Below are 27,425 nucleotides of genomic sequence, written 5' to 3'. Positions count from 1 at the left end.
GCACACTTACACACACACAGGCAAGGCGGTCACAGTCTGTACAGTTTATACACAGAGACAGGGACCCGGCCTGGGCCCCACACCCCTACAAATATAGATCCTCTCTACAAAATAGAGATAATTTAGCCCCCGCATAGCAGCCGTTGCGGGGGAAGGGGAGGGCATAGGAGGAAGGGGGAGACTCTAGCTCCTGCCACCCCTCATGGGGCACAGAGGGCAGGAGCAGGGCCGGCGGGGACATGAAGGCACCGTCAGCACTGAGAGGTGGGGACTCCTGGGGCTACTGGAGGGAGGCCAGAGGCTGGGGGCCCAGGGTCTGGGGGCACCAGAGTGGGGCCTCTGAGGTCAGTGTCTGTGAAGGGGGTGCACTAGTGTCTTTGGTTGGGGCTGAAGGCACCGCAGGTGGGGTCGGGTGGAGCAGGGGCCTTATAAATAGAAGGGGGGAGGGAAAGGGGTAAGGGAGGGCTGATTTCGGGTCCTAGGAACCCAGGAGCCGAGTGTAGGAGACATAGAGCAGCAGCATGAGGACCACGTAGAAGATGACGAAGCCGCCCAGACCAGAGGGGGGCCAGAGGGGCGGTAGGGCCTTGCCCCCCACCCGCTTCACGGCCTCCAGCACGGTCCGCAGCCCCCGGGCAGTGCCCTGGAGGAGATCCGAGGGCGAGCACAGGTCAGCCTGGGGGAGAGGAGAGCAGATGGACAAGGACAAGGGACAGATATCAGCAGCAGCAGCAGGACAGTCCCTCCCACCCCTGCCCTCACGTGCTGGGGCCAGAACCACGCCCACATGCCCACGTGCCGGGCAGGGGGAGTGCAGGGCAGCGGGAGTGCAGGACAGGCAACATGCAGGGCAGGGGGCGTGCAAAGCAGGTGACATGCAAGACAAGATGGGGCCTGCAGGGCAGGAGACGTGTAGGACAGGTGACATGCAGGGCAGGGGGCATGCCGGGCAGGGCAGGGGCAGCCTGTGCCTCCATCTGAGAGCAGACACCCGCTGCGAATGGAAGCCCGCCATCCATGCCACACGCTGGCTGAGCCCGGCATGCCACCACTCTTTAGAAAGCAGCCCCCATACCTCAGGCACTCCCATTTTTCGACAGGCTTCTAGGAAACTCTCCACATTCTTCCGAGCCTTGAGGGCACTGAGTTTTGGCTGGGGTGGGTGAAGGAAGAAAATGTGGTAAGGGAGAGGCCACAGGTGCCCCAGCCCATCCCCCACCTCTTCCCCGGCCCCAACTGACCACAGCAGGAGAGGGCACATGGATGAAGGGCACGGAGCGCGGCCGTAGCTGGTTGGCCAGTTGGCACAGGATGACCCCGCTGGCCAGAGCCTCAGCCAGGTCCTCGGGCAGGGGCCGCTGCAGCCGGGACTCAAGGACCTGGGAGTGTAGACCGCATAGAGCAGGGGTCAGGGAAGGAGAGGTATCTGGGAGGCAGGGAGAGTGGGGGGCTCAGGGCCAGCAGGGAACTTGTGCCTGTCCCCTTCTGTCCTCAGGGGAGGTGCCAGAGTGGGCACAGAGGATGTGGAGGGAGGCTGGTCCCAAGGACAGCAACACAAGGAGGTGCCCGGCCCAGGTCCCTGCCCACGCAGCTCCCAGCTCTGCTCACCTGGCGCAGCTGAGTCATTAAGTCCTTCTCATCTGGAATCTGGGAGGACCGCCGAGGTCTCAGGACAGAGTCTGGTGAGGAAGGGCCTAGGAGAAAAAGCGGGGCATGGGGCCGCCTCCACTGCTCACCACTGACTCTGTAGCTGGGTCCCAGTGGCCTGGCACCCACACCTCCTGCCTCTCTGCTTGTGGGATTTTCTTTTTCTTTTTCATGGAGATGGGGTCTCGCTATGTTGCCCAGGCTGGTCTTGAATTCCTGGGCTCAAGCGATCCTCCCACCTTAGCCTCCTAAAGTGCTGCAATTACAGGTGTGAGCCACCACACCCAGCTTATTTGTGGAATTTTCAACACAAAGGTACAACAGACCCAGAGGGCTCCCAGGGCAGAAGGGTGATGTAGCAGTTGCTGCTGGCAAGCACTGGGTCAGCACTGGGGAGGGCGGGACACCCACCTGAGCCACTCTGAGAGGAGGAACGGAAGAGGAAGCTGTTTGGTCTCTGAATGGAGCTAAGTGGCCTCGGAGCAGGTGCTGTTGCTGGGGCCAGAACTAGGGACACAGTGACAGGGACAGGTGAGACAGGCATCCCCTCTGTGTCCCTCTCTCCCAACCAGCCCTCACCAACACAGGCCCCATCCTCCTCCCAAAGTCCCTGTCCCACCTGGTCCAGCTATGGGAAGGGGCTCTTGGGAGGCGGGGGCAGGGGCAGGGGCTCCCTGCCCCACTGTAGCTCCCGCTTGGGAGGCACTGGATTTAGGCGGGCCACTGAGGAAAGACAGAAGGGAGTTAGAGGGATGGTCATGGGAAGAGGAGTGGGGACCGGATGCTGGCAGGAAACCTACTTGTGCGTGGCTTGAGTGGACATGGCGGTGGCTCCTCCCGCAGCAGACCTGAGCCCTGACTTCAAGAGGCTGGAACAAGGAGAGGTGGGGTCAGCTAGCCCCGAGGCAGAACGGCTTAGCAGGGCTCGGTGGCCCCATTTCCAGGGCTCAGTGTCTGGCAACAGCCCCGGGCGGCCCTGGGTCCCACCTGTCCTTCCTGGGGGGCCCCCATGCCCCACTCTGCTGCTGCTGCCGCCGTTCCCGCTCCTGCCACAGCTGCAAGGTGTCCGGGCGCCGCCGCTCCTCCCCTGCCAGCTCCTCCCGCCTGAGGGACCAAGACAGGGTAAGAGGGGCAGACCCTGGGGTCAGGGAAGGAGGGGCTGGGGAGTGGGAGGATCAGGCAGTGGCATCGGTTTCAGGGCTTGGGATACCTGCTGCTTGGTGCCCTCTCCCTGTCCCCTGCCCCGGGGCTTAATTCGGGTGGTCGCTGCTCCTAAGGAGAGAACAGCAGAGCAGCTGAGAGCAGGCCTGTGCCCACGCCTGCCCTGTCCCCTGCTCTAGCTCCCCTCCCTTGGGAGAGGCACAGCTGGGCTCTCACCTCCACAGTGCCTCGCTCTTCATCCTCCCCTGGGACGTGGCTGTCGATGAAGTCAATCTGCTCAGGGTCTCCGTCCGCTGGGGAGGCCAGCATGTCAGCAAGTGAGTGGGGACCCTGGTCCAGCCCAGCTCCCAGCCAGCCCTGCTACTCACCTGAGCCGTCCTCCCTGCGTTCTCTGGGTCCCCGGGGCTCCCGGGCCAGCTCTGAGATCCGGAATGACAGCTCTGAAAATTCATCTGTTGACTGTAAAGGCAGAGGCAGAGATGGGAGATGGCCTCTCTGCACATGGGGGCTTGGGGCCTGGGGGGTCCTGTGTGGGACTAAGCTCAGGGTCTTTGCTGAGCCAGCCCCTCCCTGGGATGCTGGGCAGAGGGAAGGAAGAGGACAGCTCCAGCCTCTGCCTGGTACCCTGCAATTTGGAGGTCCCCAGTTCAGAGGTCCTCTCCCAGGGCTGACACCCCCAATTTCCCATGGACAGGACGCCCTTACCTCATTTCCAGACCACCTCTTGCTGCCACTATCAACGCTGTGGAAGCCTGAGTCCAGCCCGCCATCATACCGATGTCCCGGAAACAGATCCTCTGCAGGGCTGGGGCCAGCCAGGGAGATCTGGTCAGCCTGATGCTGGATAGCAGCCCCCAATCCTCCCAGAAAGCAGGGGGTACCTGGGGCCAGGAAGGGGCATTCAGTATCCCAGGGCTTCCTTGCTCCCTACCTAGGACTTACCAGGGACTGAAACTCGGGGGCCGAGAAGGGGCCAGGTCCCCCAGGGCTGACCCACGCTGCCCAGCTTCTGTGGACAAGTACTTGAAGATGTGAAGTTTCCCCTTCAGGCAGACCTGTGTGCGGGGCAGCACACGCTGGGGAGCTGGCAGGGAAGGCAGCTCCCCGGATCCTGCTCGGCTGCCCAAGGGGACCAACCCCACTCCTGCCCAGCCACACCCCTGTCCCTGTGGCCCCCTGGGCCCTCGCCTCACCTGGGCAGGCGGGCTCTGCAGGGGGTTGCTGTCCAGCAGAATGACCTGCAGGTGCCTGAGGCGGCAGAAGGAGACCGGGATGCGGGAGACGCGGTTACAGGAGAAATCCAGGCGGACCAGAGGGAGGTCCCCCAGCTCTGGAGCGGGTGGGCAAGGGAAAAGTCAGGAGCGTGCTCAGGCCTGGGGCCTCACGCTCACTCCCTTGCCCTTGGCTCCAGCTGGCCAGTCACCCTGGGCCTAGCACAGCCTCTCCCCTGGGTGGCTCAAGTCATTCCCCGGAACAACCTCCCTGCTCCTCTTTCCACACGATTCTGGTCCATAATCTAAGCAAGCTTCCCTGAGGGCGCATCCGGACATTGGCTTAGCCTCCCCAGGAAGGCCCATCCGGACGTCAGGTCCCGCCCAGCCCTGTCTGTCCCTCCTCGTCTCCTCGCCTGCCCACTCCACACTCAAACCCACCCTCCATTTTCAAATGATCAGCACAAGCCACAAACCCTGCTCAAACACCTCCCGTGACATGCAGCCAGGGCTGCCGATGTTGAGCGGGTTGTGCCTGCCCGGGAGTCCCCTCTCCCCAGCATGGGCCCAGCACTGCACCCTGCGTGAAGCGCTGCCTGCCCACAGGGAAAGATGCCTTTTGCTCATCTTAAAAAGGCACGGTCTGGATTCATGGTGGCCCTAGGCACAGAATAAAAACCATAGCTCCCTAACCCAGCACGAGCAAGGCTTCCATGACCTGGCTCCACGCACGTTTCCCACCTCACTGCCCACCCCTCCAGGCCCTTGGCTTCTGAGCCTTCCCAGGTGCTATTTGCTCAGTTGGGAGAACTCGTTTTTCCCCATCCACGCATCTTTCAAGGTTCAGCTCAAGCGTCACCACCTCGGTAGATCTTTCCAGACATCCCAGATTCATGGAACTCATTGCTTTTGCCTCTGTCCCCGCGGCATCTTGCTGGGATTTCTTTTTATGGCCCAGAGGGAGCCCTTCCTACCTCTTTTGACTGGGAAGGAAGAGGGCAGGTGCAGAAAGGGTCAAGGAGTGGGGAGACAGGGAAAGTGGATGACCACCTCACTCCCTCCTTGTTCTTCAAAACCAAGTTCACACTCGAGCATGGCAGAGGCCTTTCTGCCACACGGGGCTCGCCTTCCTAACCCCATGCTTTGCACATGCTGGGTCCTCTGCCGGGATGCAGAAGGGTGGGGAATTCTCCTTCAATGGCCGGCTCCCACTGCACCTGCACCTCTGGTGAAGTTTTCCCCAGGCCCCCCAAGCAGAGTCCAGTGCCACCTCCCTCTAGCCCCCGTCAGGGGAACCTGCCCACGTAACTTCCCTATGACTGTTTGTCTCTCCTCATGAAGCCATTAAATCCCTAAGAGATGGCCCCAGAGCTTAGTCACATCACCCGCATCTACCTGGTCCCAACCTAAAACACAGGAATCCTACACACACACACACACACACACACACACACACACACCACACATACAGACACAACACACACAACACAGACATAAACACACACAACACACACACATACACAGAGACAAACACACACAGACACAAACAACACAGACACACACACAGACACAAACACACACGCACAAAGACACAACACACAACACAGACATAAACACACACAACATACAGACACACAACACACGCAGACACACACAAAACATAAACAACACACACAACACACACAGACACAAACATATGCTGCTGCCTGCTGAAAAGGCATGCCTGCTTTGGAGTGGCATCATAGCGAGCTCATTAAATCGGCCCCTTGGGCTCTGGCACTGGCCCCAGCCATCTCCGGGCAGAGTGGCAGAGCATCTCCTGACTCAGGTGTTTGAGAGCCCCTGCTGGGGTGAGCAGGGCTGCTGGGTGACCTTGAAGGCCCCTTCTGACCTTGCCAGTCTACCTGGAGCTGATGCACCCACCAGCTCCCCTTCTGTGCCTGTGTCCACATTTCTAACAGAGCTGCTCATCTGCGCCCTGCCAGCCTCAGAGGGTTGCTAGGTCAAGATCAAATCAGATTGTTTATAGTTTGTTTTATATACTGCAAAAGCCTGGGCAATGAAAGTGTAATTCTCCTCTGAAGATTCCTGGCCTGTAACTTTTTCAAAGCACATACACTGTTACGGCCTGAATGTGTCCCCCAAAAAGTCCTCTGCTGAAATCCTAACCCCCAAAGTGATGGGATTAGGAAGCGAGGCCTTAGGGAAGGAATTGTGATCATGAGTGGAGCTCTCATCAGTGAGATTTGTGCTCCTTTATCAGAGGCCCCAGAAGGCTGTCTCTACTCTCCGCCATCGGGGAGTACCACGAGGAGCCAGCAGTCTGCAGCCAGGAAAAGCGCCCCGCCAGAAGCTGACCGTGCAAGCATCCAGATCCTGAACTTCAACTTCCAGAACTGTGAGAAATGAATGCCTGCCATGTATAAGCCACCCGGTCTGCAGTGTTTTCGTTACTGCAGCCTGAGCCGACTGGGACGCACACACAAACACCTCCTCTCCAGTTCTTCGTTCTCCTCACCTTCAGGCAGTGTACTGAGCTGGTTCCTCCGGACATTGAGGTCCCGCAGGGAAGAGAGGCCACACAGCTCCACAGGCAGGGACTGGAGCTCGTTGCTGCTCACGTCCTGGTATCAGGAAGGCAGTGGGAAGGGGCCATGAGACCAGGCCCAGCAGAACCCACCCTCCTGTCTCTGTCTTTGCTCCAGGCCCTCCTCAACCTCCCCCTAGAAGGTCCCTGCTGCCTGGCTCAGGGGTCCCTTTCCTGGCCCTGTCCCCATCCTCACAAGCTGTCGCAGGCTTCCCAGGGTGCCGATATCAGGGGGCAGGGCTCCCAGCTTGTTGTTGCTGACGATGAGGACCCTCAGGGGCAGCTGGCAGATGTAGGGTGGCAGCAATGACAGCTGGTTTCGGCTGTGGAAGGGAGAAAGGCAGCGGGCTGGCTCCCCAGGCATGGCATCCCAGCACTGCCATCCTCTCAGGGTCACCGCGAGGGTTACTCAGTAGTACTTGAAACTGAGAAGGACACGCTCCCACATGACCCTGGCTCGGCCTCCCTACCTGAGGTTGAGGTAGGTGAGGGCTGTGAGATTCCCCAAGGCTGGGTTCAGGCATCTCAGGCAATTGTGGTAGAGGCTCAGGCCCTCCAGGGACACCAGCTGGCATGCCGCCTCGGGTACCTCGGGAAACCGGTTCCGGGACAGGTCTAGGGAAAGCAGGTGTCAGGGGAGAGTTGTGGAAAGGCCCAGACCCGGACAGGACCTTGAGTCCCCTCTATAGCCGGCTGCCCACTCCCTAACGTCCACACCTAAAGATTCAAGGCCATCAGTGTGGCCTCCTGGGAGAGATAACAAAGCCTTCTGCCAATGGGAGCACATTCCAGGCGTGACCAGAATGGTAAAGGGAAGGCAAAGGCCTTCCCGTCACTGGGCTGGAGAAGCCTCAGACTTGGGGGTTGGGGAATGCTGCAATGTCAATGGAGGGCTATCCTGGAGAGCAGCTGGAGTCTCTAACTCCTGCGGTTCCTGTTTGGAGATGCCAGTTGAGGTGAACAGAAGGTCAGAGGCGGGGTCAGTGATCATGGGAAAACAGTAAAGTGAGGCCGGGCGCGGTGGCTCAAGCCTGTAATCCCAGCACTTTGGGAGGCCGAGACGGGCGGATCACGAGGTCAGGAGATCGAGACCATCCTGGCTAACATGGTGAAACCCCGTCTCTACTAAAAAATACAAAAAACTAGCCGGGCGAGGTGGCGGGCGCCTGTAGTCCCAGCTACTCGGGAGGCTGAGGCAGGAGAATGGCGGGAACCCGGGAGGCGGAGCTTGCAGTGAGCTGAGATCCGGCCACTGCACTCCAGTCTGGGCGACAGAGCGAGACTCCGTCTCAAAAAAAAAAAAAAACAAAAACAAAAACAAAAAACAGTAAAGTGAGGGGCTGGGGGGCTCCCGGAGGGAATATGGGAAACCCCTGGGGCAACCTGCAGGGAGAGCCCCTTCCTCCTCGGGGCCCTTCTTCCCTACTCCAGTGTGTTTTCAACAGGGGAGAAACCACAGGTCACTCTATCTCGGTTCTAGAGATTAAGTCCCTGACACCGAACGAGATTTTTGCCAGCCCCAAGGACCAACAAGCCAGGTCCAAAGAACTACAAAGTTACCGATTCCCAAGGGCTGTGAGGGAAGGGCAAGAAGCCCTGGTTGGAGATGGGAGCTGGAGTTCCCAGGTCCCTCCCATCTGGGCTCCCCTGGCCCGGGGCAGGCATCCTTACTACCCTCTGCCAGCCCTAGCAGCCCCGTTCTGCTTCCTCTCTTACTGACACAGACTTCAAGAAATCGGCAACTGTGTGAGCATCTCAGGCATGGCGAGGGTGGAGAGTGTGGGAGGGGGCTGGGGTCTACTATTGCCCTCTTATCTGGAGCACCGCCTTGCTATGCAGAGGCTGGCAGCCTTGGGATTCCCTCTAGCATGGAGCCACTAACGGCTTAGACCTGGAGAAGCCCGCCTTTCTGTTTCCTCAGCCCAGCCTGTCCTGGGAGGGGCCCAGGGCCCGCAAAGGGGAGTCCCAGGCCACAGACCTGGTGAGCTTCTCCGAGGGCCCTTCTCAGGGAGAGGCAGGCCAGCAAAAGCAAGCAGAGCAGAGGAGAAGCAGGGTATATCCCCCAAGGAAATGAGTCTTGTGACAGGAAATGAAGTAGAAATAATAAGTCAGGTTCTGTCCCTCGTAGGCCCCGTGTTTACCATGGTGGATGACAGCCTGATGCCCCGGGACCCCTCTCTCTTCCTCTCTGCCCAGCCCTGGTACACAGACAGAAGCCCTGGCCTGGGAGATAACCATTCTGGAGAGGGTGGGGGACGGCATCTGCCTCTCCCAGCCTCGCCTCCACCTGCCCGCTTTCTCTGTGTCGGCAAATGTGTTTGTGTGTGTGCATGTGGACGAAGGGGGTGGAGACCGAGTTCTCAGAGTTCTGATGGGGTAGGCAGTGGCGGGGACAAAAGCTAGGAGCGGAAGGGAGTTCAGGCAGGAGGCAGGGCACAGGGGGCACAGGATGTGGTCTGGGAGAGAATGAGCTGCACTTCTCTTTTGCAAGACGGCCCCTCCCCGCCACCTCAGGATTCTTCCTACTATCACCCCAGGGAGCCTAATCCAAGGGAGATCAGGGACCCAAGACATAGGGACCACACAAGTAAGACACTCAGAAAGAGATGGGAGACGAGAGGGAAAGGCTCAAGGCAGTCCGGGCAGCAAGGCACTGATGCTTTTCGTCTGCTTGGAGGGCGAGGAGAGATGGAGGGCAGGGTATGGGCAACTCTTATGTTTTTGTCACTTCCCCTTTCTGCCCCAGCCTGTAAGCACCCTGCTTGGGGAGAGGGTACAGAGGAGAGAGTTCTGGACAAGAGGGACCCCACTTGGCCTAGAACCTGGGCCCTGGAAGGACTGAGGATTCCTGTGTGGAGAGTGGGGCAGAGGAGGGTTCTCAGGAAACCGGGATTTTCCCCCCCAAGCTCACAGGAGCGTGGCTGCACCCTGAGCCGGAATGCTGGGGGAGGAGGGGGCAGGGGTTGGGAGCTGGGAGGAGCCGGGGAGCTCCGGGTAGTTTTCCCCAAGAGTCCACACAGGCAGAGACAGCCTAAGGAAGTAAAGAATAACATTTGGTCTTTGTCAAAAAACAACCAAGGGGGAGGGGAAGGGAACAGACAGTGAGTGTCACACAGCTGCTGAGGTCAATCTGGAGCGTGGGGTTAGGTGGGGGTGGGAGGGAATCGGGCTGTAAGGGGCAGGAATGGCTCCTGGAGCTCACTCATCATTCCTGATCTCACGAGTTGCAGAGCAGGCGAGATCAGTGGGGAGGTTTCGACTGGTTCTCCCCAGAAGAGGGGAGAGGGCGTGTGCCAGTGCTGGCCTGAGTGTTCCCAAGCGAGCGGGCACCTGCTTAGGGAGAAATACGCACTTTCCTCCAGCTCCGGTCCCCCACCTTGCCCATGAGAGGAGGAGGCCTGGGCTGGGGTGAGGCTTCGGGAATGCAGTCCTCCCTCATCCTGATCCCCACCCCCAGCTGCCGGCCCAAGGTCATAGGCTGCCTCCTGAGTAGCCTGACTCACCTGTCACAGTTAGGTCCCCCACCCCCTACCGTCCACAGACACCAGGGTAGAGGGTGCATGGTTGGACAGATCCTGAGGGTTGAGGCTTGGGACAGTCTCTAGCTGGCCAGCACTCCCAGCTAGGAGATAAGATTTCCTTCCCTCCAGCAACGGCCTCAAGTCCCTCCCCGGAAAAAAGCAGAAACTGAAATGGGAATTCTAGGATCCCTATGAGGTCACAGGCTCCACAGTGACCTCACAGGCTTAGGAAGAAGGAGGAGGAGTCTCAGATAAGGGGGTTGGGGATAATAGGCGGAAGAGCTCAGGGAGAAAGGAGTGAGGGGAGGTAGAGATTTGCTTCTTTCCCATAGGCTTTCCCATAGGCTGCGTGGACAGTGGAGAGGGCCAGGACTTCAGGGGGCGGGGTTGCGGCACAGAAAGCAGAAACCTTGGGCGTAGGGACCAGTCACGGGAAGGGGGTGCCTGGGGCTCGGATCTCAGTGGGAAGAGGTGTAGACGAAGAGATGGGAGAGAAAGCAGTTATTAGAGGAGCTCGTGGGGACTGCTTCATAGACCGATTGGAGCTGAGGTTAAGAGGTCATGTAAATGAGACAACCAGGTGAGGGGCGGGACCATCCTACAGGTGCGCAGCTATGCAAATAAAGAGAAAGGAGGAATCTCTCTCAACGCTCGGAGGCGCTGGGCGTTCTGTGCAAACGAGAAGCAAGTTCATTGTCCAGGGCTTTCTCAAAGATGGGACGGGGTGGCTGCAGGTTTACGGCAATCAGGAGGGGCAGCAACCCTGGCCGCCAGGTGAAAGGGCGGGCCCGACCCCCGGATTGGGCGGGGCCCGGGGTGGGGCTATGCAAATGAGGGTCCCGGTCGGGCCCAGGGCCCGGCTGCACTCACCAGCCTGGGTGATGTCTGACAGGTCGTAGCTACGGGCCGCGCCCCGGGGGAAGTGCTTCAAGCGCCGGTTAGACAGGTTCAGGGTCCCGGTGGCCACGGCCTCCTCTAGGGCCCGCTCTGCACTGCGGCTCCCTGGCAGACCCGGAGACCCGGGCACGGAGGTTGTGGCTGCCGCCTCCTCACCCCTAGCGGCGAGTGGAGCCGCTACGGCCGCCGCCATCCGCTCCCGGCGGCTCCCGCTGCCTGACTGACGGGACCCGCCGTCCCTCCTTCCCCCTCCCCCTCCTTGGAGCCGCCGTAGTTGCCTCAAGGGGGAGGGAGCTGTGTCCGGGACCCGACGGACCAATCGTGGCCCCGAGACGCGTCAGAAGCGACCAATCAGAACCCGCCAGTGGGGTGGAGCTCCGGCGCTGGAGTCTGACGAGAGAAGGGAGGGGAATGAGGATAGAGCGCTCGCCAACGGCTGGCGCTCCAGGCCGTCCCGCCCAGCGCAGCCGCACCCAATCACAATGCTTAGATCTGGAGGTGGAGCCAATCAGGTCCAACCAAGAGGAGGGGACACCGGCGCTCAACTAGTAGGGAAAAGGGCCGAGGGACCGCAAGCAGGAGCGCCTAGTCCTCGTCCCCCAAAGACCAATCGTAAGCCAGATACAGGCGAGTGACTGTCAAGAAGGCCAATTAGAGCCTCTGAAGGGAATCTGGACCAGCCTCTTCTCTGAGCGACGGCTCTACCTACCAATAGCATGGGCGAGAAGGCGGTCCCTTTGCTAAGGAGGAGGCGGGTGAGCTCGAACTTTAAGACTGAGATTAAGAATGAACGCAGAGCCCCTGGCTGGCCGGGAACGCAGTGCGCGGCTGCAGTGGCGAGTGCGAGCTGGACGTGTTAGGGGGCTAGCCGGCGTCAAGGGCTGGAAGGGAGTCGGGCGACTGCTTGAGGCGAGTGCACTGGCCGTTGTCGCAGCTGAAGGGGCCAGCGGGGGAACCTCTGACTGTGAAGCCTCTGGCAGGGGTCTAGGACCCCCGGGCTGGGGGCGGGCGGGGGGCTTCCCAGAGCCTGGAGACGCCCAGCTCGAGGAGGGAGGGTGTAGCTGCAGCGTTGCACGGTCTGCCGTCTCACCCGAGGAGCTCCCCTGGACAGGAATGGAGAGGGGACCAGACCTGGGGGGTTTAGAGGCTTAGAAAGGATCTCACCGTCTAGAAAACGCCCTTGATGCTACGAATGCAGAAACTGAGGCAGAGGGAAGTTGATGCGTTAGCAAGAGCGAACAGCAAGTTCCTGACAGCTGGCTGTAGAAACCAGGCCTCTGGATCCTCCACGCACAGCCCTTTCCCTCTCCCTCAGTTTTCACAATGGATATTTTCACTCCCTTCCTCTCTTCCTCCCTCCGTCTCCCTTCCCTTCCCTTCCTCTTCTTCTTTTTTTTTTTTTTTTTAAAGAAGGTCTGGTTCTGTCGCCCAAGCTGGAGTGCAGTGGTGCAGTCATGGCTCACTGCAGCCTTGAATGCCTGGACTCAAGGGATCCTCCCGCCTCAGCCTCCCAAGTAGCTGGGACCACGGGCGGCACCACCGCGCCTGGCTAATTTATTTTTAATTTTTGTAGAGATGGGGTTTTGCTACGTTGCCCAGGCTGGTCTCAAACTCTTGACCTCAAGCGATCCTGCCTCTGCCTCCCAAAGTACTGGGATCACAGGCATAAGCCACTGCACCCGGCCCACAGTGGACTTTTTCTTTCTTTTGAGACAGAGTTGCTCTGTTGCCCAGGCTGGAGTGCAGTGGCTTGATCACGGCTCACTGCAGCCTCAACCTCCCACCTCAGCTTCCTGAGTAACTGTGACTACAGTCATGCACCACCATGCCAGCTAATTGTATTTTTTGTAGAGACAGGGTCCTACTATGTTGCCCAGGCTGGTCTCAAACTCCTGGGCTCAAGCAATCCTCCCACCTCGCCCTCCCAAAGTGCTGGGATTATAAGCGTGAGCCACCAAGCCTGACCCACAGTGGACTTTTTCTATTCACAACCTCTCGTTTGCCTCCTGGGGTGAAATGGAGTGGATAAAGGGGATCCAAATGCAAGAGGAATGGAAAATACCTTTCTGTCTACTTGGAGATCTTAACTTCCTTTCTAGTGGCATAAGTCCTTAATGCAGTCCCCTTCCTATGTGGTAGGTTGCCCAGAAACAAGTCACTGAAGTTGCTTTCTCCTAAGTTCACATCTCAGAGGTTGATATTCCTGAATAGTTGTTGAAGTATTAAGATTCCATCTTAGGCATCCCAGCCTAGCTGTGGCTAGGCACCATACATAAGGGAATTTGGGTGGTCAGTCTGGTGCAGTCAATTAATGGATCTGTGACACCGTGTGGTGAGAGCTGGTGGTCTGGCAGGATGAGACTCCTTTGAACCCCTGCAAGAGCCAGCCACTCCTTGGATTTCTTGGTGTAGATCTGCCCTGATCGGGACAGACACAACCCTGACCCCTGCTGTTTCTCCTCATAAATGTCACCCCACATAAGACAAAGCTAATATCAGAGACCCTGGGAGAAATCCTAAGCTTTCAGAGGACATCCATCCCTTTCTCCCACCTTAATAGGTTGTCCTTTATACATGCAATGATGTTACTGCCCATCAGGAAAGCAAAAGCAGTCTTCTTTTTTGTTGTTGTTTTGTTTTGAAACTGGGTATCATTCTCGCCCTGGCTGGAGTACAGTGGCAGGATCATAGCTCACTGCTGCCTCAAACTGGGCTCAAGGAATCCTTCTGCCTCAGCCTTCTGAGTAGCTGGGACTACAGGGGTGCATCACCACGCCTGGGTAATTTTTAAGTTTTTTATATATATATATACACAGGGTCTCTCTATGTTGACCAGGCTGGTCTTGAACTCCTGGCCTCAAGCCATCCTTGCACCATGACCACCCAAAAGTGCTGGGGTTTCAGGCATGAGCCACCGGCACCAGGCTGCAGTCTCCTTTTGGATGTGTTTTTTCATGAGTCTAAAGAGTTTGCTGAATCATTTGTGAGCTAAACGATTATGAGCACAGTCACCTCTCCATCTCACCTGTCAAACTGAGTTTATAGTTTTTTGAGCCTATACTCTTGAGCTACCAATCCCTGGAGGCCTTGGCCTGCTGAAACGTGAAGAATTCACCAGTGTTTATCTACAGAGTTAGTGCTAAAAGGGCCTCAAGTGGGAAAACCTCCTCCTGCTCCCTGAAATAAAGATGTCACCTACCAGTAATTCACACTTTTATTTCTCCAGTAAAATGCATATCCCTTGAGCCATGTGATGGCTAGAACTGAGCTAGAACCCAGGAGCTGTCTGAGAGATGGGTCCTGGACAAGATTAAAGGGAACAGGTCACAGTGGCCAAACAGTGAGGTCACAGAGAGGTTTGTTAGCCCCAGACTCCATGGGGGAGGGGTCTAGGAGGCAGAGGGGCCCCAGAGGTCCCCCAAGCCTAGGCAGGGGACATGGTGTGGGAAAGCCAGCAGGAACGGGGGGCCAAGGGCCTAGGAGACAGGAGGGCAGAAGCAGGAAGGGGGCAATCAGGATGGTGAGGAGAAGCCAGAGACGGAAGCTGCAAAAATTCACCAGGCTGTGTGGACGGGAGGAGGGGCTCCGGGTGAGGGGGATTGGCCGCAGGAGATTGGGAGGAGTTATTTGGAGAAGTTAGGGATGGGTCTGGAGAGAGAGGGGAGGACATGACTGCACCCGGCTGGAGTCAGATGAGCCCCAAGATAGGCAGAGAGAAGGGAAAAAAGGATGTGGGACCCTCATGGGACCCTATGCACCCCTTCTCGGGTAGGTGAAGAGAAGCTGCCCTTCTTGTGGCCCGGAGCTTGGGGTTGAAGAGAAGAAGGGGAAAGGGAATCCAATTTCTATCCAGTTGTTCCCCCCAGAGCTGGTGAGTCCTTGGGGAGGGGGGTTGAGAATAATAGGATTGGGGGCCAGACCACCAAGGAGCCACCAATGACCCCCCCCCCGCCTCTTCCCTCCTCCCTCCCAGGTGGAGCATATCATCTCATTCCTCCCAGTCAGAGACCTTGTCGCCCTCGGCCAGACCTGCCGCTACTTCCACGAAGTGTGCGATGCGGAAGGCGTGTGGAGACGCATCTGTCGCAGACTCAGTCCGCGCCTCCGAGATCAGGGTTCTGGAGTCCGGCCCTGGAAGAGAGCTGCCATTCTGAACTGTACACCTTCCCCAGAACCTCCTGTTCTCCTTGCCTCTTGTCCTGCCTTAGCCTTCCTGCTCTCTAAAGGCCCCTGATGACACCCACACTTCTAACAGTGCTTCCAGGGCCCCTTTCTCCAGAAGAAACGGGTCCAGTTCAAACATTCTCCCTTGAGTACTTCCTGCAAGTCTTCAGAATCCACCCACAGCCCCCATTAGCGGCCTCCCCGCCAAGTCTCCCTCTGTACACAGACACTTCCCGCTTTTTCCCTAGAGGCATCCCTCACTCCCCAAACCTGGAGTTTTCCCTCCTCTAACCCAAGGCTTCTGAACTTACTATTGATATTTTGGGCGAAATACTTCCTTACTGTGGGGAGCGGTCCTCTGCATCATAGGATGTTTAAGCAACAACCCTGGCCTCCACCCGCCAGGTGGCCAGCAGCATCCCCCTTAATCGTGACAACCAATGTCCCTGAACGAAAAAATCACCCCCAGCCTGAGAACCGTGTCATAAACCCTCTTCCCCTCCAGGGATCCCCCAGAGTCTACTTGTTACACTCACTGGGAGATTAAAAGAGAAGGGGTACCCAGAACACAGATCCAAAGCTAGGGGTGAGGGAGGATGAGCGGACTTCATTGATCATTCCTTTCCACTCTTATTTCTGTCTCTTTTTTCTTTTCTTTCTTCCCCCCCCCCCTTTTTTTTTTGACAGGTTTTTTTGTTGTTTTTTTTTTTTGAGAGAGGGTCTTGCTCTGTCACCCATGGGGGCTGGAGCACAGTGGCAGGATCTTAGCTCAATGCAACCTCCACCTCCCGAGTTCAAGTATTCTCGTGCCTCAGCTTCCTGAGTAGCTGGGATTACAGGCTCCCACCACCACACCCGGATAATTTTTGTATTTTTAGTAGAGGTGGGGTTTTGCCACATTGCCCAGGCTGGTCTCAAACTCCTGGGCTTCTAAAGTGCTGGGATTACAGGCGTGCAAAAATTCACTGGGCTGTGAGGATGGGAGGAGGGGCTCAGAGTGAGGGGGTTGGATGCCACGCCTGGCCTCTGTGTCTTAATATTCTTAAGAGTTTTCCTCGACATCGCTGATGCAAGGTTGCACCAAAGACCTGCTCACTAAGAAGCACATGTTTGACCCTGGGCTGAGGTCGGCTGGAGACTAAAGTTCACATGTCCAGTATAATCTAAGCTTATTGTACACATCTTCTTCATAAAGGGTCTGTTCCCCTGTCTTGGGGATGGGGAGGAGCTACAAACTTGGGTGTCTGAGAAATCTACCCAAGCTCCATCTCATCTCCCTCGTGTCATCCCATCCCTTGAACCTTCTATCTCCTTCCCTCCTCCAGACACAAAGGGCCTGTATTTCCAGGCATTTGGAGGCCGCCGCCGATGTCTCAGCAAGAGTGTGGCCCCCTTGCTAGCCCATGGCTACCGTCGCTTCTTGCCCACCAAGGATCATGTCTTCATTCTTGACTATGTGGGGACCCTCTTCTTCCTCAAAAATGCCCTGGTCTCCACCCTCGGCCAGATGCAGTGGAAGCGGGCCTGTCGCTATGTTGTGTTGTGTCGTGGAGCCAAAGATGTAAGTAGCAGAACCCTGGCAGCTGAGATCCCACCTGTGTTAGTCCATTTTCACGCTGCTATAAAGATGTACCTGAGGCCAGGTGCAGTGGCTTACACCTATAATCCTAGCACTTTGGAAGGCTGAGGCAGGTGGATCACCTGAGACCAGGAGTTCGAGACCAGCCTGGCCAACATGGCAAAACCCCTGTCTCTACTAAAAATACAAAAATTAGCTGGGTGTGGTGGCAGGTGCCTATAATCCCAGCTACTTGGGAGGCTGAGGCAGGAGAATCACTTGAACCTGGGAGGCAGAGGCTGCAGTGAGCCGAGATCGCACCCTTGCACTCAAGCCTGGGCAACAAGAGCGAGACTCTCTCTCAAAAAAGAGAAAAGAAAAAAAAGAAAGACATACCTGGGACTGGGTAATTTATAAGGCAAAGAGGTTTGATTGACTCAGTTCCACATGGCTGGGGAGGCCTCAAGAAACTTACAATCATGGCAGAAGGGGAAGAGGCACATCTTACATGGCAGCAGGCAAGGACGCACAAGCAAGAGCAGGGAAAACTGCCTTATAAATCCATCAGACCTTGTGAGAACCCACTATCGCGAGAACAGCATGGGGGAAACCACCCCCATGATCCAATCACCTCTCACCTGGGGATTACAATCCGAGATGAGATTTGGGTGGGGGCACAGAGCCTAACCATATCACCACCTCTCTTTTGAGAACCTAGACCCCCATTAGTCCTGAGGTGTCTTTCCTATGACTTCTGCCCTCCCATATAGGAACTTGAAATCAAGGGCTTATTTCCCAACCCTAGACCGAAGCATTTCACCTCCCACCCCAGGATCCAGCTGCCCCAGCCCCATCCCATTTTGAAACCCTAGATCTCAGATGCCCTCATCTTTTCCCCCAGTTTGCCTCAGACCCAAGGTGTGACACAGTTTACCGTAAATACCTGTACGTCTTGGCCACTCGGGAGCAGCAGGAAGTGGTGGGTACCACTAGCAGCCGGGCCTGCGACTGTGTTGAGGTCTATCTGCAGTCTAGCGGGCAGCGGGTCTTCAAGATGACATTCCACCACTCCATGACCTTCAAGCAGATTGTGCTGGTCGGTCAGGAGACCCAGCGGGCTCTACTGCTCCTCACAGGTGTGGCCCAAAGCAGTGGCTTTTGCAAACTGTTTCCTTCAGATTCCTCAGGCCCTGCTGCAGAGGAGGGGGAGGGAGGCCCCTCAGACTGGTTTCCATATGCCACCTTATCCTAGTCTCCATCTAAATAGCTCTGCCTTTCTCTGTCTCCTAGTCTAGGATTCTACTTAATATTTTACATGAATAAAAGGTCCTGTCTGGGTGCAGTGGCTCACACCTGTAACCCCAGCACTTTGGGAGGCCGAGGTGAGCAGATCACCTGAGCTCTGGAGTTCGAGACCAGCCTGACCAACATGGCGAAACCCCATCTGTACTAAAAAATAAAAAAATTAGGTCGGGCGCGGTGGCTCACACCTGTAATCCCAGTTGTTGGGAGGCCGAGGCGGGTGGATCACGAACGAGGTCAAGAGATCAAGACCAACCTGGTGAAACCCTGACTCTACTAAAAAAAATACAAAATTAGCCAGGCATGGTGGTACACACCTATAGTCTCAGCTACTCCAGAGGCTGAGGCAGGAGAATCCCTTGAACCCAGGAGGTGGAGGTTGCAGTGAGCCGAGATCATGCCACAGCACTCCAGCCTGGTGACAGAGCAAGACTCCGTCTCAAAAAAAAAAAAAAAAAAAATAGCCGGGCCGGGTGGCGTGCATCTGTAGTCCCAGCTACTTGGGAGCCTGAGGCAGAAGAATCACTTGAACCCAGGAGGTGGAGGTTTCAGTGAGCCAAGATTGTGCCACTGCACTACAGCCTGGGTGACAGAGCGAGACTCCGTCTCCAAAAAAAAAACAACAACAACAAAAAGGCCCTGCTGCCAAAAAACAGTTTGCAAACCACTATTAGTGAACACCTGATTTTAAAAAGTCTGATCTTGGCAGGGCGTAGCGGCTCACGTCTGTAATGCCAGCACTTTGGGAGGCCAAGATGGGCAGATCACTTGAGGTCAAGAGATCGAGACCATCTGGCCAACATGGTGAAACCCCGTCTCTACTAAAAATACAAAAGTTAGCTAATTAGCTGGGCATGGTGGCACGTGCCTGTAGTCCCAGCTACTCGGGAGGCTGAGGCAGAAAAATTGCTTGAACCAGGAGGCAGAGGTTTCAGTGAGCCGAAGTCGCACCATTGCACTCCAGCCTGACAACAGAGCGAGACTCTGTCTCAAAAAAAAAAAAAAAAACAAATCTCCCCAGCTTCCATGCCAAGCACCTCACTATACTCCAAACTGCTCCCTACTTTCCTAGTGTCCTTTATGCTTAACCACATCCCCAGGCCTGAAACCCTCTAGGCTTTTTCTTAAATTTTTTTTTTTCTTTTTTGGAGCAGGGTAGGAGATGGGGTCTTGCTATGTTGCCCAGGCTGGTCTCGAACTCCTGGCCTCAAGTGATCCTCCTGCCCTGGCCTCCCAAAGTGCTGGGATTACAGGTGTGAGCCACCACACTTGATCACCTCTACATTTCTGAATGCCAGGCAGGGCTCTCAATCCCCAGACCTCTCACTCAAATTGGATTCTAACAAATCTGCTAGATTCTTCTCTCCACTCATCTCTCATGCTGAAATACTTCCCTGATTTATGGTGGGAACTGGAGTCTGGGGGACTTGGGGTCACTCTTCCCTTATTTCTTTCTCACCCTTTTTCTTCCAGCCCCACTCTAGGGCAGTAAATGTGTCACCCATAGAGCCTAGGGAGTCTCTTGGGATGTTTATGTGAATATTGGAGAATCCCCTCCCCAACTAATTGTCTGCTTCCCCTGCCCCCAGAGGAAGGAAAGATCTACTCTTTGGTAGTGAATGAGACCCAGCTGGACCAGCCACGCTCCTACACAGTTCAGCTGGCCCTGAGGAAGGTGTCCCACTACCTGCCTCACCTGCGCGTGGCCTGCATGACTTCCAATCAGAGCAGCACCCTCTACGTCACGGGTATGGACCACCTCCCACTAGCTCAAGCCCCCAGCCTTGGTTAGACCCTCCAAACACTGACAGCCCTCACCCTTACTCCAGCTGGATGGTCAACCCCTGAGGGCATCCTAGTGAAAAGATGTGTTTAGGGCCGGCATGGTGTCTCTTGCCTGTAATCCCATCACTTTGGGAAGGCAGGTGGATCACCTGGGGTCAGGAGTTCAAGACCAGCCTGGCCAACATGGCGAAAACCCATCTCTACTAAAAATACAAAAATTAGCTGGGTGTGGTGGCAGGCACCTGTAATCCCAGCTACACCAGAGGCTGAGGAAGGAGAATCACTAGAACCAGGAGGTAGAGGTTGCAGTGACCTGAGATCGTGCCACTTCGCTCCAGCGTGGGCGACCGAGCGAGACTCAGTCTCAAAAGATGTGTTTTCAGTTCCCAGGCATCATAGTTGATGCATTCCTAGTGGGTTTGAGACTCCTTGGATCTTGTAGCTTTCATCCCAGGTGGGGCCTTATCCCTAGGAAATGGGTGCCCAAAGCTGCTGAGCTGAGGGCTCCTGACCCCCCAGACCAGGGGGGAGTGTATTTTGAGGTGCATACCCCAGGGGTGTATCGCGATCTCTTTGGGACTCTTCAAGCCTTTGACCCCCTGGACCAGCAGATGCCGCTTGCTCTCTCACTGCCTGCCAAGGTAGGCTCTTGGAGGGATGGGGCCAACCAGAGGGGTGGGGCTGTAGGGATTGAAAGGTCTGAAGTATTATAGGAATCAAATGATTGATCCAGAGGGGCAGGGGATTCCCAGGGAGAGGTATGCCAAAAGAGATCAGCTGAGGGCTGGGTGCAGAGGGAGGCTGAGGAGGGAGGATTGCTTGAGCTCAGGAGCTCTAGACCAGCCTGGGCAACATAGTGAGACCCCATCTCTAATTTATATATATATATATATATATATATAAAATATAGAAAGAGATCAGCTGGGGATGGCAGGTTAGTGACTGGGAGGCTCTGGAACTCAGAGTTCCTCTGGAGGGAATGGAATGCCTATCCCCTTTCTATCTTGCATGCTAGATCCTATTCTGTGCTCTTGGCTACAATCACCTTGGTCTGGTGGATGAATTTGGCCGAATCTTTATGCAAGGAAATAACAGATACGGGCAGCTAGGAACAGGGGACAAAATGGACCGAGGGGAACCCACACAGGTAAGACTGTTTCCCAGCAACTCTCATCCCAACCCCTTTCCTCCAATTCCCTAACCCCCAGATATGTCCACTTCTCCTGCTTCCATAGAATCCAGATTCTGCTCCTCTGGGAAGTTAAGCCAATCAACATGTAATGTCAGTGGTACTGCCCCAGGTCTTACCCAGGGTTGGCACTATGAGGTCCATTCTGTGCAGTGCACACTGTAAATGCAGTAGGAATTTAGTGAAGGGGTAGAGTGGGTGACCTGGGCAGGCTAGAGTAACTTCTAGAAGAGGTAAGATGTGAGCAGGGGCCAGGTGCAGAGGCTCACCCCTGTAATCTCAGCACTTTGGGCGGCCAAGGTGGGCGGATCACTTGAGGTCAAGAGATCGAGACCAGCCTGGGCAATATGGTGAAACCCCGTCTCTACCAAAAATATAAAAAATTAGCTGGCTGTGGTGGCACATGCCTGCAATCCCAGCTACTCAGGAGGTTGAGGCAGGAGAGTCTCTTGAACCCAGGAAGCTGAAGTTGCAGTGAGCTGAGATCGTGCTGCTGAACTCCAGCTTGGGCAACATAGCGAGACTCCATCTAAAAAAAACCAGATGTGAGCAGGGCGTCGTGGGTTACATAAGACTTACGTAGGGATAGAGAAGGCATTTTGTGTGATAAGGAGGGGGATAGGCACGAAACTTGCACATACCTGGGACAGTGACAAGACGGGTCTTACTAAAGCACAGAAGGCATCTTGGGAATCACTGAGGTATGAGGTGGTACAGGTGGGCACAAGCCTAGAGAAGTGTAGATCTGGGGAAGAGTCACTGCAGGTTCTGGAATGGGAGAAGGCAACCCCCAAGAGGTGACTGAGAACATGTCAGGAGCCTTGTGCAGAGGAGGCCGAGGCAGGGAACCTGCCAGGAGGCTGTTGAGTGATGGCAGCACTTGAGACAAGGGCCTGGCACTGCAGTGAGAATGCGAAGGAATGGATACAGGAGCCATTTGATTTGGGAAGAAAATGAATAGGGCCTCAAAACTGATTAGATGTAGAAGAGAGGGGTATAAGACAGAGGTGGCTCTGGAAGAAAGATGATATCTCACACCTGTAATCCCATGAGATCAGCCTGGACAACATGGAGAAACCCTGCCTCTAGAAAAAATACAAAAATTAGCCAGATGTGGTGGCAGGTGCCTGTAGTCCCAGCTACTCGGGAGTCTGAGGCATGATAATTGCTTTAGCCTGGGAGGCGGAGGTTGCAGTGAGCCGAGATCGTGCCACCGCATTCCAGCCTGGGTGACAGAGAGAGACTCTCTCAAAACAAAACAAAACCAAAACCACACTCAATTGGAAACGTCTAGCTGGCAATTAGATACTACCTGGGAACATGGTTGAATGGACAGAAGTAGAGACTGAAAAGCAACTCTGAGAAGTAGGCCCCGTGGTAGGCAGGGGACGAAGAAGAGGTGCCTCTAAAACAGGCCATGCACCCCTCTAACACTGTCCCAGAAGCCATGTGACAAGGAAGTTCCAAATGGGGTGGGTGGCAGGGTTAATTGACAGTGTGACAATGTAAGATACATTTACTACTGACATGGAAAAGATAGTCATGCCATATTTTTAGGTGAAAAAAACTTTTATGAAATGGTTTATATAGTACCATTTATTTTTATTTTTATTTTATTTTCAAGATGGAGTCTTGCTGTGTCTCCCAGGCTGGAGTGCAATGGCGCGATCTCGGCTCACTGCAACCTCTGCCTCCCAGGTTCAAGTGATTCTCCTGCCTCAGTCTGCCAAGTAGATGAGATTACAGCGTCCACCACCATGCCCGGCTAATTTTTGTATTTTTAGTAGAGACGGAGTTTTACCATGTTGGCCAGGCTGGTCTCGACTCCTGACCTCAGGTGATCTGCACACCTTGGCCTCCCAAAGTGCTGGGATTATAGGCGAGAGCCACCACACCCAGCCTCTTTTATTTTTATTATTACTTTTTTGAGACAGGGTCTTGCTGCTTCCCAAGCTGGAGTGCAGTGGCACAATTGTAGCTCGCTGCAGCTTCCAACTCCAGGGCTCAAGAGATCCTCCTGCCTCAACCTCCCAAGCAGCCAGGACTACAGGAATGAGCCACTATGCCTAGATAATTTTTTTTTTTTGAGACAGGGTCTTGCTATGTTGCCCAGGCTTATACTGAACTCATGGCTTTAAGCAATCCTCCCACCTCAGACTCCTAAAATGCTGGGATTACAGGTGTGACCCACCACACCTTGGCTCATCCCATTTTTTGTTTAAAAATACACAACTTGCCCATCATGGTGGCTGGCATCTGTAATCCCAGCTACTCAGGAGGCTGAGACAGGAGGATTGCTTGAGGCCAGGAGTTGGAGGCTACAGTGATCACCACTGCACTCCAGCCTGGGTGACACTGAGACCCTATCTCTAAAAAATGAAAAATATACAACTTATGTGTATTTGTTTGTTTAGCCAACAGTGAAGAATATCTAGCAAGATATTAATAGTAGATAGTGGGATTTCCAATGATTTTAAAATTAATTTTTTGCTTGCCAATGTTTCATAATTTTTCTAGAATGACCATAAATTACTTATCAGTGTCTTCAGAATTAAAGCGCTAACAGGCTCAGGAGAATGAGGGGGTAGAAGAGGCCCTGGGATTTAGCCGCTGAGAGGGCAAGTGCCTCTAGAAAGAGCATGTCAGTAATGTAGTAAAGAAAAAAGCCAGATCCCAGGGAGGTGCTGGAAAGACTGGCTGTGGGAAGGAACAGTAATGTGGCCAACCTCAGATTGGTCATGTAACCAACTCTGCTGCTTAAGAGAGACAGGCAGGAAGCGGCAGGAAGCAAGTAGAAGATTTTTTTTTTTTTTTCAAAAACAGGGTGGCCATTTTGGAAGAGAATTATGTGATAAGTTGAAAATGCTAGGCTGAGCACAGTGGCTCACACCTGTAATCCTAGCACTTTGGGAGGCCAAGGCAGGTGGATTTCGTGAGCCCAGGAGTTCAAGACCAGCCCAGGCAACACGGTGAAACCCTGTCTCTACTAAAATACAAAAGAAATTAGCCGGGCGTGGCGGTGTGCACCCATAGTCCCAGCTACTCGGGAGGCTGAGGCAGGAGAATTGCTTGAAGCGGAGAGACAGAGGCTGCAGTGAGCTGAGATCATGCGACTGCACTCCAGCTTGGGCAACAGAGTGAGACTCTGTCTCCACAAAAAAAAAAAAAAAGGTAGAGGCTGAAGTAGGAGGCCAGGAGTTCAAGATCACCATGGGCAACATAGTGAGACACTATCTCTATAGACAATTTAAAAATTTAAAATTTCAAAATTATAGGCACATGCCGGGTGTGGTGGCACACGCCTGTAGTCCCAGCTACTCAGGAGGCTGAGGCGGAAGGATGGCTTGAGCCCAGGAGTTCAAGGCTGCAGTGAGCTATGATTGTACCACTGTACTTCAGCCTGGGCAACAGAATGAGACCCCATCTCTAAAAAAAGAAAATAGAAAATAAAAATACTAGAGTGGAGGCCAGGTGCAGTGGTTCACGCCTGTAATCCCGGCACTTTGGGAGGCCAAGGCAGGCAGATCACCTGAGGTCAGGAGTTCGAGACCAGCCTGGTCAACATGGCATAAACCCCGTCTCTACTAAAAATACAGAAATTAGATGGGCGTGGTGGCAGGGACCCGTAGTCCCGGCTACTTGGGAGGCTGAGGTGGGAGAATCGCTTGAAGCCAGGAGGCAGAAGTTGCAGTGAGCTGAGATCGTACTACCGCACTCCAGCCTAAGCAACGGAGTCAGACTCTGTCTCAAAAAAAAAAAAAAAAAAAAAGAAGGAAGAAGGAAGGGAGGGAGGGAGGGAGGAAAAAGAAAGAAAGAAAGAAAGGAAGAAAGAGAAAGAAAGAAAATAAAGAAAGAAAGAAAGAAAAAAAAGAAAGAAAAGAAAAGGAGGGAGGGAGGGAGGGAGGGAGGGAAGGAAGGAAGGAAGGAAGGAAGGAAGGAAGGAAGGAAGGAAGGAAGGAAGGAAGGAAGGAAGGAAGGAAGGAAGGAAGGAAGGAAAGAAGAAAGGAAGAAAAGACAATAGTAGAGCAGGAAGGGAGGGATAGTGGAAGGAAAGTCCTTCCTTAGGGTGGTGTTGGAGGCCAACCTGGAGTTGCACAAGGAGCAAGTCTCCCTGAGGCTGGCAGGCAGGATGAGAGGCTGGACTGGCACAGATGGGTGGGCTGAAAATGAGGGGTACACCACAGCAGGCCCTGGGCTCAGGCAAGGAGCTCATTTTCTGGGGGGCATAGATGAAGTACCAAGAGAAGTGCAAGACTCTATGTGACCACTTAGAGTATGGGGGCTGCAGGGGTCAGCAGGGCAGACCTGGGGCATGGGGCAGTGCTGGCTCCCATTTCCTCCTCCCCAGTTCACATTCTGCCCCGAGCCTTCCAGTCAACCTTTTCCCACCCCAGCCCCGCAGTCCCTTAGTGCTCCCCGCTCAGGGCCCCTGGCCGTGTGTCCCCAGGTTCGTTACCTGCAGCGGCCCATCACCCTGTGGTGTGGCCTCAACCACTCTCTGGTGCTGAGCCAGAGCTCAGAGTTCAGCAAGGAGCTGCTGGGCTGCGGCTGTGGGGCTGGGGGCCGCCTCCCAGGCTGGCCCAAGGGGAGTGCCTCCTTCGTCAAGCTCCAAGTCAAGGTCAGAGCGGGGTCAGGGGAGCGGGCACCCAGGGAAGACGAGAGTCTTGTGAGCCAGGAAGCCCACAAGGCTGTAGCTGGGGCTCCTGCAGGGACCCAGGGGGTCCCATTTCCCTAGCATCACCCCACCTCCCTCCTCTGCCTCACACCACACTCTCTGCTCTCTCCCTTAGCAGACTGTGCTGGCCTTGCCCAACCTCTCACACCCCTGGGACTTAGCAGGCTCAGGGCTGGTGTGAGAGGGAAGAATGCAATAGGCAGATTAGCCCGGGCTCCCTGGGAACCCCTGCAAGGAAAGTACCACTCAGCCACGCCCCTTTCTCTCCTCCTCCAAGGTCCCTCTGTGTGCCTGCGCCCTCTGTGCCACCAGGGAGTGCCTATACATCCTGTCCAGCCACGACATCGAGCAGCACACCCCCTATCGTGACCTGCCAGCCAGCAGGGTGGTGGGGATTCCCGAGCCCAGCCTGGGGACCGGAGCACCCCAGGACCCCGGGGGGACGGCCCAGGCCTGTGAGGAGTACCTTAGCCAGATCCACAGTTGCCACACGTTGCAGGACCGCATGGAGAAGATGAAGGAGATCATAGGGTGGATGCCCCTGATGGCTGCACAGAAGGACTTCTTCTGGGAGGCCCTGGACATGCTGCAGAAGGCTGAAGGAGGCGGGGGTGGTGTAGGGCCCCCAGCCTCTGAGACCTAATCCGCCTCATGCTAGCCTAGTCCCTGGAGGGAGTCTGGCCCCAGGCCAGGGACTAAGGAGCAGTGACCACTGTGTGCATGCATGTGGGAAGGGGTTGCTAGGGGGTGGGGACTGCTAACCAGGGTAAGGCAGGGAATTGTTTTGTAAAATGTTCAGGGGGCTGCCCAGGAGGGGCCCCCAACCTGACTATCATGGACGAGAGATTTGATGGATAGAATAAAAGGCTGCAGTGAGGCCTGGTGTGGAGGCCTGGTGGAAGGCTGGCAGGGATGGGCAGGGATGGGGGTCTGCTGCCCGGCATGGTGGGTGCGGGAGGGCAGGAGCCCAGGCAGAGGCAGGCAACAGAAGCAGCTCCAGGTCTCAGGTGCGGCGGAGCTGATGCTGCCTGAACTCTTCACATTGCTGTCCACTCCCCGCTCCCAAGAGCCCACCCGGTCGTTTGGACTGGGAAGTCCTGGCCCCACTTTCTGGAACAACTCTGTGCACAGATGCTCTTGGCTACCCCCCTGGGGTCCCTGTCTATTAGACTTGTCCCATCCTGAGGCAGCCAGTTCCTCTTGACCCCCAAGCTTCCCACCCATCTCAATTCAGCCTGAAGCCAGCCCCCTCCTCTCTTCCTTCTGTTTACCCCCCAGGTTTGGGCTCTGTTTTCTACTCCTTCCACCTCTTCCTCAGTAACAAGGACACTCCCTTCATCTACACCCCATGCCTCCTGCCTTGCTTCCTGTACCTTCAAGTAGTTGGAAGAGGTCATGGGTGAGAATTCCTTCTCCTTGGCCTAGTCTGGCCCAGGCCTGGAGAGAAGGCAATAGAGATTTGAAGTGGAGGCCAGGCTTGGTGGCTACGCCTATAATCCCAGCAGCTTGGGAGGCCAAGGCAGGTGGATCACCTGAGGCTAGGAGTTCGAGACCAGCCTGGACAGCATGCCGAAACCCTGTCTCTACTAAAAATGCAAAAATTAGCCAGGCATGGAGGTATGCGCCTGTAGTCCCAGCTACTTGGGAGGCTGAGGCACAAAAATCGCTTGAACCCGGGAGGCGAAGGTTGCAGTGAGCCGAGATGGTGCCACTGCACTCCAGCCTGGA

At 55.5% G+C, this 27,425-nt stretch overlaps 2 protein-coding genes across 8 annotated transcripts; one reads left to right on the top strand and one right to left on the bottom strand.

The window, feature by feature from the left end:
• Nucleotides 1-29: 29 nt before the first annotated feature.
• LRCH4 (leucine rich repeats and calponin homology domain containing 4) lies at nt 30-11,399 on the bottom strand. Its single transcript, XM_009199209.2, has 18 exons — nt 10,998-11,399; nt 7,077-7,221; nt 6,803-6,929; nt 6,538-6,643; nt 4,002-4,138; nt 3,751-3,863; nt 3,514-3,613; nt 3,177-3,267; nt 3,025-3,101; nt 2,858-2,919; nt 2,635-2,751; nt 2,448-2,516; nt 2,267-2,370; nt 2,059-2,154; nt 1,609-1,694; nt 1,242-1,379; nt 1,076-1,153; nt 30-676 (listed from the first exon to the last, which is right to left on the bottom strand). The coding sequence occupies exons 1-18, from the start codon at nt 11,215-11,217 to the stop codon at nt 479-481; spliced, it is 2,064 nt and encodes a 687-aa protein (XP_009197473.1). The 5' UTR covers nt 11,218-11,399; the 3' UTR covers nt 30-478.
• A 9-nt stretch (nt 11,400-11,408) lies between these two features.
• FBXO24 (F-box protein 24) lies at nt 11,409-26,574 on the top strand. 7 transcript variants are annotated; one of them, XM_003918896.2, is made up of 10 exons: nt 11,409-11,779; nt 14,797-14,895; nt 14,998-15,181; nt 16,514-16,749; nt 17,648-17,882; nt 19,638-19,796; nt 20,353-20,474; nt 20,849-20,980; nt 25,470-25,640; nt 25,975-26,574. In XM_003918896.2, exons 1-10 carry the CDS (start codon nt 11,741-11,743, stop codon nt 26,338-26,340), a joined length of 1,743 nt encoding a protein of 580 aa, XP_003918945.1. In that variant the 5' UTR covers nt 11,409-11,740; the 3' UTR covers nt 26,341-26,574. The 7 variants fall into 7 exon arrangements, with proteins under 7 accessions (XP_003918945.1, XP_021789155.1, XP_009197469.1 ...); XM_009199205.2 differs by lacking the exon at nt 11,409-11,779 and adding an exon at nt 11,786-11,933; XM_017954676.2 differs by lacking the exon at nt 11,409-11,779 and adding an exon at nt 13,837-14,544.
• The last annotated feature ends 851 nt before the right edge of the window (nt 26,575-27,425 follow it).

The sequence above is a fragment of the Papio anubis genome, chromosome 4, assembly GCF_008728515.1.
Source record: "Papio anubis isolate 15944 chromosome 4, Panubis1.0, whole genome shotgun sequence".
NCBI lineage: Eukaryota > Metazoa > Chordata > Mammalia > Primates > Cercopithecidae > Papio > Papio anubis.
The sequence above is the reverse complement of the archived record's forward strand: the minus strand, read 5'-3'. Positions and strand labels throughout refer to the sequence as shown.